The sequence below is a fragment of the Bemisia tabaci genome, chromosome 2 (assembly GCF_918797505.1).
Source record: "Bemisia tabaci chromosome 2, PGI_BMITA_v3".
NCBI classification, from domain to species: Eukaryota; Metazoa; Arthropoda; class Insecta; order Hemiptera; family Aleyrodidae; genus Bemisia; species Bemisia tabaci.
Genome location: NC_092794.1, coordinates 16081062 through 16098844, shown reverse-complemented (window position 1 = coordinate 16098844; position 17783 = coordinate 16081062). Strand labels below are relative to the sequence as shown.

At 41.8% G+C, this 17783-nt stretch overlaps 1 protein-coding gene across 12 annotated transcripts in view; it reads left to right on the top strand.

The window, feature by feature from the left end:
- mmd (disintegrin and metalloproteinase domain-containing protein mind-meld) overlaps positions 1-17783 on the top strand; it is a 292368-nt gene that overhangs the window by 43425 nt on the left and 231160 nt on the right. For all 12 annotated transcript variants that reach the window (XM_072296762.1, XM_072296759.1, XM_072296764.1 and 9 more), the window contains exon 3: positions 3831-3901. In XM_072296762.1, the coding sequence (XP_072152863.1) occupies positions 3853-3901 (49 nt within the window). In that variant the 5' untranslated portion in view covers positions 3831-3852. The remainder of the gene's footprint in view (positions 1-3830; positions 3902-17783) is intronic.

Sequence of the window (17783 nt, the reverse complement as noted above, 5' to 3'; positions counted from 1 at the left end):
TTTATTGCGTCTTTTCAAATTCAATCTCCGTAAAATTTTCCTGAAAATTCAGAGCCACCGACTGTATCACTAGAGGGACCTCTATTAGACGCCTCTCTATGTTTGCTAACTCTTAACACTATGGTGGTCTCAGTCAATCCTCGTAACAAACGATTCCAGTCTTACGTTCTTATTTAAATGTATCTCTCGAGTGCTACACTGCCGTGCTATGGAAAAACGCCATATGAGCATCCGAGAGTTGTCAATTTCCTCCAATAAAAAATTTATTTTTGGTGAAAGCTATATGAAAATTTGTCCTTGAAATTTTCAAGAACTTTAGGCGAAATTGCGAACATAAATATCTAAAAAAATTGGGGGAAAAATATATACACATTTTCTCGAAAATTCGTGATTTATCCAAGGAAATTTGGCAATGACTGAAGGCTCATACGGCGTTTTTCTTAGCACGGCAGTACAAACCCATCATAAGCACTGGAAGTTCGTGTCAATCAAGAATTTAAGAGGAGATACGTATGTGCAGATGGTATTCGAGAGAGAAATAAAGTTCCTTTGATGGAATCTGCTAAGCCTTACTTTGGGTGAAAAATTTACATAATGCTCATTTTTTCAGCGGTGCGAGGGTGAAGAGGGGCCCTCGTCCACGGCGAAAGGGGGGGGGGGGGGTTAGTTGAGGCGGAGACCTCGGCGTCGGTTCAGGCTGTGAACTCTGTTAGAATCTCTCACGCTTTCCTCTCTTCATGAGCTTAAGTTGTAAGGTGAATTTCAATTAGGCTACACTTTCTTTCAATGAAAATATTCAAATACCATGCTCAGCAAATCTTTCTCCCCTCTTCCGAAGTCTCTTCTCCGCAATCCGCACCCGCTGAATTTTACGTTCTCGTTCCCTCATTTCGCAAGCCTCCTTCTCCGTTTACTTATCACAATTGGACGGCTCTGAAGAAGAGATTATAAGTTTTTAAAGCGGATCCTTTGCCGTGTCGGTAATAGATTCAACGCCATTGAGTAAATTTTGTGCCATGCACGTTGCCATATTTTAGCGGGTGAATATAAAAGTGGCAGCAACTACGTTGAGTACATTGTTAAAATTGAATCTCCTATGAATATCGCGTTCAAACCTTGTAATTATCCTTTGATTCGAGTATTAATATGCGACGAAGGTTTTTCTTCCCACGAACGGCCATAAATAAATTAATTTCATTAAAAAAAAAAGATAAGTCTATGTAGAAGAGCTTTGTCTACATATATTTAAGTACTTCAGGCTTCAGGTACAATACGACCTTATCAATTCGAAGACAACCGGAGAGAGTTTGGAAGGAGGTTCTAAAGAACACGAGAAGTCTGCGTTTTGTAGAATTTCCCCTTACTTTCAGATGGAGAAACGATTGCAACGTATCGAAATCTGAATTTAAATAAACTGCAAGAGCTTTGCTTTCTTGTATCCAACCGGAAAATTCAAATTTCTCCCAAAATTCATCATGTTCAAATTTTTAAAAGTTCAATCCCTCTCCTCTGGACTCAAAGGGAGCAAACTCAATTCAGATCAAGGAACCAAATGCACAGTCGGATTCATAGGTGGATTCAGAAATTTCGAACTTAGAGGGTGCAGATGTGGTTTGGGAGACTTCCCCAAAAAAGTTTGAAATTTTAAAGCATTTATAATGCACTTACAGTTAATTTTGTCGTGAATAATTAAACCAAATAGAAGCGTCCTTCTTTTCTTTTCCTCCGTCCCTTCTTTCTTTCCTTCTTTTTTCTTCCTAATTTTTTCGGGCAAACGGGGAGGCCAAATTAGGAAACTCTTTTAATGTCAAGTAGTCCTAAAAAGTTGGGCGCGAAAACTGGAAAATATCAGGGAAAATAAGGAGCATGTCAAGGGAATATTGTTAAAGTACTGTTCTTTGCTCTTTATAATGCGTATGACGTTTCGAACAATAAATGCTCACGAAAACTTTTTTTAAAATATGTCCTTTTAACCACCCTGCACTGGAAAAAAACACATTGAATCTAGAGTCTAGACTCTTGAAAACATTGACAAGAAAAAATACTCTTGATTCAATCAGATTTTTGCTTAAATCAAAAGGAAATCCGCTCAAATTAAGAGGCTTGGTTCTTGATTTAAGCAAAAATCCGATTGAATCAAGAGTATTTTTTCTTGTCGATGTTTTTAAGAGTCTGGACTCTAGATCCAATGTGTGTATCTTCAAATGTGAGGAAAGTTTTTTTTTTTTTTTATGTGTCCTTTTAACCACCCTGTGCATCTTCAAATGTGAGGGAATTGTACGAAAATTTGTCACGGAGATCAAACATGCGTCAGAGAATTCCATTTTCCAAAATCCACGGCAACCCTGAGCAGACCCTTTGTTTTCCCAAACACTCGACTTCTTTCTGATTCAAATATGCTCCGCCGCACCGCACCACGCGGGATCTGATTTGAATGGGATCGCGGGCGAATGGAGACGTTGCGAGCGCGACACGGGGACGGCCGCCCCAGACCGGCAGGTGCGGCAGGGGGGACGGCGGGGGGGGGCGGAGGCAGAAATGGAGAAAGTTCAAGCCTAAGTGAAGATTAATATCTGTGACACGCGAGGACGTTCGAGGCGGAAACGTGTTACAAATTGGAAATATCAGACACCCGCAGGCCCCGCGCCAGCCGCCCGCACGCGATAAAAACTGAAGACGCTCCAAACCTATTAAAACGAGCATCGAAACTGTCACGCGACGGAAAAACGCTCCCCCCCCCCCGCCCCGCCGAACTTCTACCCCCTCCCCCCGCCCTGTCACGCGCCGCCATGCTATCGAACGCACTCTGACGAAAATCACGGCGGGGGAAATTGAGGGGCTCCGAATCGAAGCTCCCCCAGGGCGCTAAGCGGCCCGATCCTCGACATGTGCTCTCCGCCGACGATGTTAACCCTGGTCTGGAAAGCGCCAAAGAGGAAGGAAAATAGGACAGAGAGGTAAAGAAGAGAAGGAGAGATGAAAGAAGAAAGAAAAAAGAAAGGAAGGAAGGAAGGAAGGCAAAGAGAACTAAATTATTATTTCCCGATCCTCGACATGTGCTCTCCGCCATAACGATGTTAACCCGGGTCTGGAAAGCGCAAAAGAGGACAGAGAGGTATTGAAGAGGAGGAGAGATAAAAGAAGATAGAAGAAAGAAAAAAGAAAAGAAGGAGGCAAGGCAAAGAAAACTAAATTCTTATTTCCCGATCCTCGACACGTGTGCTCTCTGCCAACGATGTTAACCCTGGTCTGGAAAGCGCAAAAGAGAAAGGGAAAGAGGACAGAGTGGTAAAGAAGAGGAGGAGAGATAAAAGAAGAAAGAAAAAAGAAAAGAAGGAGGCAAGGCAAAGAAAACTAAAGTCTCATTTCCCTTTTCCTTTAACTTTCTCCTCTTATCGCTTGCTCTTCTTCTCGCTTTTCTTTGCAAAGTGTTGGGAAGAAATAAGGGGCTTGGAGGACAAGGCGCAGAAGTGCAGTTTTTGAAAAAATTGAGATATTCATAAACTCGACTAAAACTAGTTTGAAAGTACATTCTGTGAAAAATTCAGAAGTAAAATCCAACTTTAAAGCATCTAAAAGTGAGTTTAAACCTCCTTTCCGCTATAAGACTCCATGTAATTTTGAAACTTTAAACACGTATTTCTCAGGATAGCAAAAACTGCACTTGTTTGCTTCGTCCTCCAAACCCCTCAAATGCTCTTTTTACGTATAATCCGGGGAACTGCAACATTTCCCATATTATATAGGCGTTGGACTTTTTTCATTGTTTCTGTTTCATAGCTTTAGGTAGTGTTTTTGATGATTCACGAAACTGTTCGTTTATGTTGCAGGTGAGCCCGAGGTGCTTTCCAAATGCGGGAGATAATCTTTCTGATTTTAGTCTTCATCCAGTACCGTACAAGTAAGTAATTTTTAATTACATTTTAATTTTAGTTTCGAATAAATAGTAGCTGAAATTTTCCTATTGACGTCCTCGTCAATGAATGTTTCTCGACTTAAACTTGCGGCGAGAATTGTTTCCTTCTTCAGAGGCAAAAATGATTCTTGTTCAAAATGTGCACGGTTCCTGAATGCTAACACAGCTAAATTACTGATCTTTTTATTTTTGATGGGTCTTAAACGTCATGAAAATTTAAACTTCATGGATTTGAGCTTGAATTGAATACAATTTTACTTTGTGCATGTGTGTGTAATATCTCGCTAATAAGTAGCACCGAAATGGGAGAATGGAATGTTTTCAATGAAGAATCTATGAATAATACCATACTCTCACATCTTCCATCCTTCTTGCTTTCATCGGTTATCCTAAGATGAATTCTATTTTTTCTATACTTATTACTCATGCTTTCCTAATTTATTTTAGGGAAGGAAATTTAATATCATCAAAAAATAGAATGTTTGAGTACAAAGTACACTGGCCAAGAATTTCATTCGCCGGATGAAATGGAAATGAAATTCAATATACTTTTCGTATAAACTATCACTACATCTAGATTATACTGCTCCCAAAGTTGATTGATAGCAGCGAAAAGAAAATAAAACTTCCCTTTTTTGTTTTTAAATTCCTCATCACTTCATCGATCGGAAATAACGCCTTTGATTAAGAAGTTTCTGAATATTTCATTATTGCAATATATTTTCGTATCTTCTTTACAAAAAAATTCCCCTTTTCATCGAACGGAAATGACGCGTTTGATGAGATAGTTTAAACATTTAATTATTCCAATATTTTCTCATGTATCTTTCCCTTTTTCATCTCATAATTATTACCTCCTAGCGGTTCTTGAAAAATCTTGATGCCTCTTTTATTCTTTGGCTCCTATTAAAATTTTACCTTGTAAAATTGTGTTTTTCATCATTAAATTTCGAAGAGCCCTCGCCAAATGATGAATAAGGGTATACTTTACTGAACTTCAAAGAAACATTCTTCATCAAATGAATAAAAGATGCCTTACGTTTTTTCGTAGTTCTTTAAATTTTTCTCAATTCTCTCATTTCACCCTACAAAATGGAAAAATACAAACAATAACGATAGTAGGTGCTTACACCTATGCTTCACCTTATCTTATAATCGATTAATTTATTTATTATTTTTTTTTCATTGCATCGCTTTATTTATTCATTTGAATAGAGTGATTAGTAACACGGAATTAGGGAAGTGTTTTTGGCATGAAGAGAAACCTAGAAAGATACTTTGGAATTCCCGAAAAATGTGTAATAAGAAAGATCACTAAAATGTTTATAAAATGACGTCTAGTTGTTTTCCATGTAGAAAATAATACATCGATGGTTAAACTGCAGAAATGCGTATGTCGGTTTGTTGCGTTGCAGACTTGTCATACTTTATTTTTTATATGGGAATCACTTAATTTCACTAATTGAAAACTTCGGAGATTTTTCTACCCTGTGTAAAGAATATTCTGTGAAAATTGCAAGCCATACAGCTGGTTCGATCTCCTTTGAATTATAAAACAGGAGCGGAGATTTTCAAACACCGCAATCGAGTACGCATTTTCGCAGTTTCACCATCGATAGCCAGGAATTCTGCAACGCCGCACAGTGGATTGAGTCAATTAGAGAGGTCGGGCGTGTCATTTTTGACTAAAACCGCCCATTTTAATGTTTATTTCGTCACATTTTAAACTTTTAGGGATGCCTCTGGAAAGAAATGTCACAGGTAAACAAATGGAGCCACTTTTAGAACCTCAAAGTTTTATATAAACGGAGCTATAAGCGTTTAATAAGCGTAAACTTTTCTCGAAAAATACGCAAAAAATCGAGAGATATAACATTTTCTTAGTTCTCAATGGTTTTACTTTGATAATGCCAAAGGGTTTTCCTATTTCGATGCTACTATCTGCAATATTTGAAGTTAAATGTCTTATACCGATTTTTGTCCGCATCGTCCATAAGGATGCCGCATTGTGCGGCGACCACACTATGTGTTAGGCGCAATGCGAGAAGTATTCCTGCACTCTTGTAGGCGCTAATATGGGCTTCGAGCGCACCAGCGACCGCACTGCGTTTGACGCAATGCGTGAAGTATTTTTGCCCCCTTGCAGGCGCTAATACGCGTCTCGCGCCGACCGGTGCGGCGCACAGTGGATCGAGTCAATCAAAGAGGTCGGACAAGTCATTTTTGACTAAAATTGTAAATTTTGATGTTTATTTCGTCACATATTAAATTTTAAGGGGTGCCTCTTAAAGAAAATTTCACAAAAAAACGAATGGAACCACTTTTAGAACCTCAAAGTTTCGTATAAACGGAGTTAAAAGCGTTTAATGTTTCCAAATTTTGTCCGACGTTCCCTATTGACTCGATCCACTGTGCACCGAGGTACGTATTTCTGCAGTTTCACCATCGAAATGCGGTCCATTTTCCTCTTTGTGTAGTTACCTCTTTTGGTTCCTTTGGTCAGACAGAACCGTCCCGCGGGAAAATTCGCCGCCGAGCCGCAGACTTGAAACAAAAAATTGGATAGGAAAACTTTACAACGTGCCTTTTGATCGGAGGGACAGTAAAGCCGAGCTCGACATAGGGGATATTATCGAGGAGCATTTTCAAGATTTTCAAGTGAGCAATATATTCTCTCCAGCTCCACTTTGCCTCCAGTCTTGTCCGCCCGCCCCCGCCGTTCAAGAAACGCCTCCTCCTTTTACGCGTATGTTGACACGTGTCCTACTTTCGGGCAAAGAAAAATATTCCTTCTCCGGATTCCTGTTTCCTGTTTCTTCCATCGGTCGCGGTGGCGTGGACGTGAAATATCAGCATTCTTTTAACAGCCCTATAAAATGGACGTATTTCTGCCAAACGGAACTACACTGGAAAAAAAAACACATTGGATCTAGAGTCCAGACTCTTAAAAACATCGACAAGAAAAAATACTCTTGATTCAATCGGATTTTCGCTTAAATCAAGAACCAAGCCTCTTAATTTGAGCGGATTTTCTTTTGATTTAAGCAAAAATCTGATTGAATCAAGAGTATTTTTTCTTGTCAATGTTTTCAAGAGTCTGGACTCTAGATCCAATGTGTTTTTCTTCCCAGTGCATACTTCAGTTAGGCAGAAAAACGTCCTAATATATACTTGAGTTTACGTCACTTTTCTCTTGTCCAAGATTAACGTTCTGTCAATGGAGTGAAAGAATGGGTCAGCTGCGCTAGTCATAGAATCGTGTTTTGATGTCTGGTCCATGTAATTAGCTGAAAATAATAAGATTCGACCAAACAGCAACTTTCTACGTTCAATATTAGTCGAGACATCGCGCTCTGAAAAATTCGGTTTATAACGTCATCCACTGCGGTAGTGACACCCTTCGTTTCTTCCATCGTGCTTTCATGTAAGCTCTGCGTTGAGTAACCAGTGCAAGTGTGTGTCTCATTGACTGATGAAAGCAAGGTGGAAGAAACTAATGGTGGCACTACCGCGGTGGAGGACGTCATGAACAGAATTTTTCCAAGTGCGATTTCCCGGTTAATATTGCGTGTAGAGAGTTGCAACGGCTCCTGTTACGGAATGTTCACCTGTGCCGTAGTATCGTTTTTGAAGCGAGAATCTTTAAAAACAGCATATTTCTTTCACATATTGTAAAGTTAGGAGTGTATTTCCGACTTTCATAATGATCCCATCGTGATTTTTGAGTCATTTTCTGTAAAAAAATTCACTTTGCTCCGGCTGAAGTTTGGAACATGCCATTGTTCGTGCCTCCATATTTGAGTCAAACTCAGCATCACAACATTCCGGATCCAAACGAAGAATACACTCGAGATTTATTATCAATTTTACCCCTCCAATGCCAATAACAGTTTTTATGATTTTGCTGATACTTATCAGATCAGTCCTTTAAGCGCAGCAATGACAGTCAATTATCATCTACCGAAGCAAGAATACGCTACCTCACAAATTCTCATTCTCAATTCAAAATCTCATTCATTCAAGGATGATTATTATCGCAACGTCGGAAACTCACATAACATTTTTCTTAGCACGCGCGGTGGCAAATATGAATCCTCGATTCAAAGATGTCGTCAGAGAGAGAGAGAGAAGGGAGGGAGAGAGATAGAGGCAGTGCTACTAATGAAGAGATAAATCAATGGGCTTTATGAGCCCCGATGAGCGTCGACACATTGATGGGATGGAGATTAATGTCTCCGTTTTATTGTTTCAACTGAGAGTGGTGGTTGCAATGCAATCGCGTCACGGTCGCTGCACCCAGCGCCCTCCGCCATCCCTTTTGAAACCTAAACGCAAAGCGGGGGCATCCCTTCTATTTAATGTCCTTTCCCTTTTGTCTCCCAACGCATTTCGCTTCTACGCTCTATTCAATGAGCAGGTTATTTAATATAATTCTGTAACCTGCCCTGAATTATCCCCGCTTTTTTCTCCTGGCACTGCGAGCAGTGGCGTGGCGTGCTTTGCGATATATCGATTGTTATGTCATTTAAATCTATGAAAAAGGATCGATGATCAGGTTGTTCGCAGCGAACACCTTAATAATCGATTCTTTACCATAGGTTTAAGTGACCGAACAATCGATATATCGCAAAGCACGCCACGCCACTGACTGCGAGGTCTCTTCAGTTCCCACCGTCAACTACTCGGACAAAAAAAAGTGCGATAGATCGAACCATTCGATTTTCAAAGCGATTTTTGCGCTCGTAGGGTCAAAATTCGGTCGGTAGGATTGAACCCTTCGCAGTGGCGAGGCGTGCTTTGCGATCTATTGCGATATTCCCCCATCTGAAGCTGTGATAAATAATCGATTCTAAAGGTGTTCGCTACGAACACCCTGTTTATCGATATTTTTCCATAGGTTTAAATGGCCGATTAATCGATTTATCGCAAAGCCCGCCACGCCATTGACCCTTCGATTGAGTCGAGCTGATGATAGAAGCTCGATCACACGAAGCGAAAGGTTTGCTTGGATAGACCGCCGTTTTCCTAACAAAAGATCGTAACTCTATTTCAATGTTGCCTTTTCCCTCGCAAATTGCATATTATTCATGAGAATCTTAGGGATCCTAACTGAAAACTTCACCGATTTTTCTGCCGATCTCGTGCAAAAATTGTTCTCTCCTTAAAATCATATGTCTTTATCCTGTTGAGACAATATTATACTGTTATTCATACCTTAAGATAATTGCTTATACTTCCATTCTGGAACACTGAAAAAAATAATATATTGTTTTAGCACCTGGGATGTCAAAAATGTGTCTGGTGATCCCAAGATGCTGCCTTTACTGCCCCCACAGTTAATTTTACATCCTTCACCAGACACATTTTTAACATCCTAGGTGCTAGTAAGACAGCATTCCATTTTTTTCAGTGAAGATAACAAATCAGAAAATGTTTGGATAAAATGTTTTGGTAAGGTACATTTTTGCAAAAAAAATCAATTTTTTGAGTCAATTGGGCACCCTTGGAATGGAGTTGAGTTCTTTCGTCCGGGCGATGACAAGACAACGCGACTCCGATTTTGTTTTGTTTTTTAGATATCAGCCTAGAGTTTGGTCCAAAGCCACATCGTATAACCAGCGCATCCAAAATATCCCACCGGATTGAGAGGATTTTTTTTTCGCCGCATCGTATCAGTTATCACGTCGCATCATTGGGCCCGTCTGTATGAACATGCACGAGACTTGTGATTTCTGGCGTGAGACTGAAGTCCGCGTGTTGATGGGGGGTTGTAGACGAGGTTCCTCTATGTCAACGACGTTCAAACTTAGGTAGAACCATATATATTTCAGGGGTTTTCATGGGAGTTACGCGCTTTTTGCTGAGTCCGGCGCGGCTGCAATATTCTGGCGGGCCCACGAACGATGATCCCTGAAAAATCGGGCGAATAAACGCACGGACCATGTAAATGACAACGCTGCAGGGTCGAGCACGCACATCGACGAGACCGGGTATTGTGAACGCGAAAAGCTATTGTTTGCGAACTGCTGCTATTCTACCCCTATCTTCAGGTCAAAATTCTTCATAGGAAGCCCTTTCGTAAAAGATCAATTTCTTGTAATTTTGCCCCAATCTCTTCTTCCATTACATGGTTGGATTGCTCGTAAAATTCTGAGCTAAATCATATATAATTGTTATATACAATTTGTATTTTTTCCTTCTTTTTCCTTTTTGAAGCGAAGTCCAATTTTTATTTATAATATCGTATCTCGAACTGTAACTTTGCTGCTATTTGACCGATTTTTATAAACGAGGCCTCTTTTTACTCGTGTTTTAAAGGAGAGTAACGAAACACTTGCTAATAAAATGTTACACAACTTTCAACAAATTTTGGTTTTTTCTAGCGGGAGGGTGAAATTGTAAATTACGCGTAAGTAATTAGGGTTCGATTGTGGCTCGGCGCGGCATTGTCCCCGAACTCGAGACTCGGTTCGGGCCGGGGTGTCGCTGTTGCCAGTGTTTGCAAGAAATACCCGCGGCTCAGGGATCATCGTTCGTGGGCCCTAGTAGGAATATCCTCAGTCCATCGCGCGCTGAGCCGGACACCGAGTCGTTGAGCCGCCACAATCCATCACCGATCCGGGATATCAGCAAAACAGCGCAGAGAGCAGGGTGGAAAAAAACTTCAGGCCGGTTGTTAAAGAATAATTTATTCCCTTTGCTAAATGCTTAAATAAAGGCTGTTAAAAAAAGCGGGCGGACGAACATGGAGCTCGGGCTGATTTTTTATCGTTTAACACGTTGAATACAATTTGTATACTCTGCAGATTTCGCGATGCGCCGAGAATGAATGCCTTTTACGCCTTTTGATGGTTCTGTTCTGCTGCCGCCCAACACTCCGAGCCCTAGAATTTTTCCGAGAGGTCAGTGTTCGGGGATAAAGCTGTTTGCGTTCTTCGTTTTTCCTCTCGCTTCTTTTCAGGCTGTTAGCGAGTTTCCGAACTGTTGGAAAGAGGATTTAACCGCTTCCGCTCGCTGAGTATTTACCTATCGAGTCAATAGATTTTTTTCCCCCTCTAGAAACGCGTCTTTGCAAATTATAAAGTCTGACTTGTTTGCCGACCCCACGTTCACCAGGAGCGAACCATGTTGAATCGACGTTAATTTGCGTTTTGTGCAATATCTTAATACTCGATTTTTCATCTTTACTTCATTTTACAGAAAAGGCTGCATTGTATGGATTGCATTTTGCAAAAAGGAACAACGAGCATTCCAATGTCGCTAAGACTGTGCAACTTTTTTCACCTTACAAATATATACTGATCACCTGAATAAGTTCTATCTTAACTCCCAATACACTATGAATTTAAAAAATTAAGTTTGTAAAACCAATTTTCTGCATGATTTCAGTGATTTTATTGCAAGGAATGTAAGTTGCACAATTCTAGCAACACCGGAACGCTTTTGGCTCCTTTTTGCAAAATGCAATCCATATTGTCATTAAATGTAGAGCGGTATTTGAAGTGAACCTCTTTCTTTGAATCCGTCATAATTTCACTATCATATCATGGGGAAAAGGTGTTGAGGATTATTTCCTAAAATTTTGCCAGTATGTACCCCAATTCATTGGATGATGTGGACATTATTTCCAATTAATTTTGGCAGCACCGCAACATATATGGGTTCGTAACCTAATTTATCAGGGTACTTCCACAATAAGTTGGGAATGTTCAAGTCTAGACTTGAGCTCTTTTTTTCTTTAATTACTTCCATTATACAAAATATGAAAAGAAAATCTTTCGTTGTCGTATTGAACGTTTACCTTTGCTTAATTGATCGTTTTCTTAACGCATCAATTATTTCTGTGCGGTCAACCCGCATTTTTTTTTTTTAATAACGTGTCGTCGCAGTATATAGCACAGTTTGAACTGCCATTAACGTGTATTTTTCATCTTAATATCAATATTTTATTCGCAACTTCACTTAGTGTAGCAGTAACCTCAACCCAACAGCCGCGGAAATCATACTCTATGATATAAAATCAAAAGCGTAACGCCTAACGTATAACGCTTGAGGCGCGAAGCGCTTCGGACTGTTGCATCACGAAGCGGTCAAGGGGGGTAGCCCTTCCCTCAGTCATGCGTAATTGGAAACCATGTTTGAATCAACCTCTCTGATTAAAAATCATAAATATTTGATATATTCTCCTGATACGTTCATATCATCCATGCTTTTTCAAATTGAATTTTCATTGTAGACTGGTTAGTCTAAAAGAATAGACGTAGAGAAAACAACATTTTTCGTGACTACGGCCAGTGGATAGGGATATGAAGGGGTGATAGTAGAAAGGACTACTTTTACACTGAAAAAAAGACACTTATATTTACATCAGCAAAGGTCCATCGCGCATTTTAATTTAAAAGTAATTACATAAAAGAATTTTAGTTTTTGTGTTTTATTTCAATCCGAACAAGGTTTTCATACGGCACTCAGCTCTGAAAAATGTGCGCAATTAACGTTCGGAAACTCAAAATAAAGCCTCGTGAGTAATTAACGTAAAAATTTACCGAGTGTCGAGGAGTCAGTCACCCGAATTGAATGAGATAAATGTTTCCATTTACTTATTTAATTATTATTTATTTAATTATTTATTCATTTTCTGCAACGGAGCGCTCGTTTGATTAAAATGGACTTGTTGTCTACGTATACATTACGAAAACTTCACTTCATCGGGCCTTGGGTTACGATTGATCCGGGTTCCGCATCCTCGGAACGAAAAGTTGGCGTTTTTTTTTTCTTTTTTTCTTTTTTTTTTTTTTTTTTTTTTTTTTCACCGCGGGTTTTGAAGCGGCGTTGATTTAGCACGACTCCATTTTGTCTCTGGCGTCTGATCCGCCGAAACGGCGCGTCGTTTCAAGTCGAGACGAGCGTTTTTAATTTCCCCGCGCGCCCCCGCCCTCGCGATCCCCGGTCGAGAGGCGAGGAAATCAGATTAGATTTATAATCAGGGATAATTTTGATGCGTTCCGTTCCCATTCATTCCGCGAGGGATAATTGCGAAATGGAATCGACACGGAGGAAAAACAGGGAACACGCTCGAACAACGACCCCTCCCCCGCCGCCCCCTCCCGTCGATGCTCGCGGAAGGGTTCGGAATCGGGCGGCGGCGGCGGGGGTGCGGGGGGAGGATATCAAAAACTTAATTACGTTCGACGCGTCGCGCCGCCTTTTTCGCATTGTTGATGTTGATGTTGCTGTTGAAGGGATGATGACGTTCAGTTCACCGGTTTCGCACAATTTGCCGAGCTCCGAGCGGGGAGCGGCGCCCGGCGTCGTGTTTGCGCCGCGCAAACTTCGTGCGAAAACGTCGCGTTGCCATCGTTACCGCCGCCGGAACCGACCGGGCACCGCCGCGCCGCGCTCGGGAGGTGGATCATTCCCGCCCGCACCCTTAAAATGAGGATGCGGGGAGCGCCTTTAATCCTCAGGGTAGGCAACATTGACTCACCGCCGAGAACGGACGGTTGCGGATTGACGCGCCTTCAATCCTCCGTGTAGGCAAGCGGAAATAAGCGCAAAGCGGAAAAAACAGGTTTTCTTGTTTTTCTCGCATGCGCAATTTTAGCGCTTACGTGATTCGGAAAATGTATGTATGTATAAAGTCGCTTTTATAGCGCTCTTTGGCGTTCTGCAACCCCTAGCCGCCAAAGTCCCCTATCTTCCCAAAGCCCTTCAGGGAGTTTACGAGCCCTCATTTCTTCTAAAACCCCCTGTCGCCACCCTTTCACTGGGCGTCTCCTTCGTCTCCTCCCAGGAGAAACCCAATCAAGCAACTTCTTTGGCAGCCTTTCGTCCGTCATTCTATTCACATGACCATACCAGACAAGCTGTCTGGTCATGACGTCGAATATGATGTCATATTCGACTATTTGGAAAATAATCGCTTAAATCGCCTAATGATGATTGATGAGCTAAAACCAAATAAAACTCTCTTAATGATGTCTGATAAATGTGGGAGTGAACACTTTGTTGATTTTTTGCAGATTAGGTTAGGATTGCTGAATCAAGCACTTAACTCTTTGGTCATCAGTCATCATGAGATGAGACAATCTAAGCGATGACCTCCGGAAATAAATTGTATTCCATAGAGCGACATAGCAGGATCTCTAATAACTAATCTCTGCGCAGATTTCTGAATAGCTCATACTAGGTAGATCTGGGGCGCGTTTTAGTCAGAGCCTTGACTGCACATTTTATAGGTAGAACCACACACTTAATGCCATTTATTTTCGTCAATTGTGCAACATTGTAATGAAATTACAGCCTTCCAACGGGTACCCGACCAATTTTTCATAGATTTTCACTCGGAATCAATTGGACGTATTTCTACCAAACAGACCTATGTGTAGGTGAGAAATATGGGGTGTGCTCTAGAAAGCTGCATAAGAAACAACGTAAAAGAGGGCGTGATTCCTTTTGAAGAATTGGAAAAGCGGGATTTTACATTCTATCAAACAGACCTATGTGCCATCTGAATCTGAATGCGGGATATATGAGCCGCGGGCATAGCACTAGAGCGTTGTGGACAGGGCTCATGAGTTAAAAACCACCGACGACGATCTTCCCTTCGCGGCGGATCTTGATCATTGCCGCTGACGTCACTGGCGCTTTATTATTCTCATTCACTCCTACGGCCAGAGAACTAACGAGCACACCCCATATTTCTCACCTCCACATAGGTCTGTTTGATAGAAATACGCCCAATTCAATGTGTCCGTGAGTATAAATTTCACGAGAATTTCATCCCAAATTTCCCCAAAAATAATGATATCGTGGGTGGGACCGGGGGGGGGGGGGGGGTTGCTGCATTCATATTATTTCTGTATTTTCATCATCTCTAAAAGAGGAAATTCCGCTTATCGTCATGGCTGGCAACGCCGGTGCTCGCTCCGCCTCGCATGGCGCGGGAGTCGCGGACGAATTTCACGCTCGCTATTTTTTACTGTTTTGTATGCGAGCGCGGACTGTTGACTTTTCGGCTGCTCGTTGCGGAGAGCGAATTTCGAAAGAAACAAAACGTACGCGCCGCACGCATACGTAAATACGGGAGGATCCCGGGCCCGTCCGCCGTTCGATAACGCTCTCGCTCTGTTTTCATAATGAATTATTTTCAATCGCCAACAACCCCCCTCGCCCCCCCCCCCCCCCCCCCCCGGCGCGGCGTAACGCTCGGCGACTGCGTCTAGACCGCGTTATCCTCCCCCCTCCCCCGTCGCTCCTCCCTTTTTCGCATCGATTCCAACTTCAACAGCTGATGGCCCTCTGCCACCTTCATTTTTGTTCTCGTATCCCTCCGTCGTCGTCCTCCGTTGGCCGCATGTGTGGCGCTCTGGAAGCAGGTATCGCCATTATCGCATATCGACGAAACTACCGGAACTTATGTCTTCATTGCGCTGTTTCAAAATTGCCACTCAGACTCATAGAGAAAAAAAGGAGGTGTTTGCATCTTGAGGTTTGTTTACCCTGTGACGTAGGTCGGTACAACCTGGCCGGCGAAATCCGGAATTCGAATCGTTGCTGACGCGCAAAATTCAGCAACGATTCTCAGCAACCGTCGGACCAATTTTGAATTTGTCTGAACTATTCGAGTAGATTTGATACACATCTGGATGAAAATAACTCGAATTTGCTAAATTTCAGCCGTTGGGCAATGACTGTTGACTTCCACATTCAGCTGCTAAATTCAGCGTCTGATTGCGGCATCAGGCACAATATTGATATTTTTAATGGATTTAAACGGAGGAAAAACAATGTTGTCGCTTAAAAATCGTCAGTATGGTCATTCCCTGATTAGTTTCTCTCCTAAGGAGCCTCCATGCGGTTTACATTTTGATTAAGAAATGTTCCAGAAACCCATCAACCTAGCTTCAGGGCTTGCTTCATCGATGCAAAACAAATTAAAGTTTGTAAAAATAAAAAAAATTTCAATCGTATTTTGTACGTTTTGGAGTGGCAAATCATCTTTATCTCTGGGAAGAATCTTTTTTCAAATTCATACTTTTGAATTTTACCCTCCGAAATATCATCCTTTTCATGGAACCAGATCGATGGTCCCTTTTACTCTCTCTTAATCCCAATGTAAACCATATCGATGGTCAAAGTGCGAAACCACGTATCTCCGTTTACGACGTTGCAGGCTGTCATGCTTTTCAAATTTATCTCGAAAATCATGTATAGATTCATCACTCATTTTGAAAATAAATTATCGGGAAAATATACAAAGTTGCAAACCGAGTTACTCGTTTTCCAACTTCAAGTGTCCATAACACGTTTTGAGCCAGGGGGCTTGATTACCGCAGCAAGCATCTATAATACCGTGCTAAGGAAAAACGCCGCAAGAGCCATGAGGCGTTGCCAAATTTTCTTCCACAAAATCACGCATTTCTAGGAAAATTTAGGGTGTTTCTCCTTATTCGATTTTTCAGAGGATTTCGTCCGTAGTTTGATCTTAAACATCAGAAAATTTCAAGGAAAAAATTCACAACTTTCTTCAAAAATAAATCATTTCTGAGAGGAAATCTGGCAACGCCTGACGGTTCATACGGCGTTCTTCCTTAGCTTGGCAGTTTTCTCCTCCGATCGCTCGATGTAAGTAACAGTAACGTCGCGCGAAAACCCTTCACGATTGCTTCTCCCCTGCTGCAAACAATTTGAACCGCACCGCCAGAATTGGACGTATTTCTGCCGAACGGAACTGTGTGCATCAAGACATGAGCCCTGAGACCCATTAGAATGTATGAACGACAGGGTTCACGTCATAATGCACATAGTTCCGTTTGGCAGAAATACGTCCAATGGACCACTAGACAAGGTATGAATTTCAGCATTCTGATACATGTTTCCTCATCAAAATTTCACGTAGAATACGACGCGCATAGCGAAAATTACCGAAATCAACTCCTTCCAAAGATATTTAATGATTCTTGGTGCGTGAATTGAAATCACCCGCTCATGAAAACTCAATGCTCCACGTGATTCACATCGCGCGCTAAACGTTATCATGAACGTCTCAGCGATGTAAAAATCTGGCGACCTCAATATTGACGCTTTGGCTGAGCTATAGCAAATTGCTTGTAGTTTGAACAACACATGGTGGGAAATGAACATTGCTCGATCGAGAAGCTTGCTGAAACCGTTGTAGTGGCGATTTGACTCACGTAGAGCTTTGAGTTTCTTGTGAGCGGGCAGTTCAAATTCCTCGTAACCAATGTGAAATGAACGTTAATATCTTCGTTAGGAGTTGGTTTCCGTAATTTTCGTTGTGTGAATCGTTTTCCACGTACAATTCTGGTTAAGAAACATGTATCAGATCGCTTAAATTCGTACCTTGTCTAGTAGTCCATTGGACGTATTTCTGCCGAACGGCACTATGTGCATTAAGACATGAGCCCTGAGACCCATTAGAATGTATGAACAACAGGGTTCACATCATAATGCACATAGTTCCGTTTGGCAGAAAAACGTCCGATTCCCGGGATGATTTCGAGGATTTAGCGCCCCGCGGTCACGTAGTGAGTCTTTTTGCATCGCAGAGCCCTGGCAACATGGGTCCATGTCCTTGCCCCGTTTTGACATGATGCCAAAAAGCGTCGTGTCTCCGCCGCAGATGTCGCTACCGCCGCCCTGACGCCGCCTGGAACAGAAACCGCGTAAGTGGAGTGAAAAATCGTGGTTAGATACGAGGTTGTTGAGCGAGCAGCGTTCGCCCACTTTGCGCGACCTCCGTCGCGAATTTGCGATCGAAGGCGACGATTATTCTACTGCTTCAGCGTCGTGAACGGGTTAGTTGTAAGTCATTTTGATGACGAAATTCTGAAAAAGCTTTGCA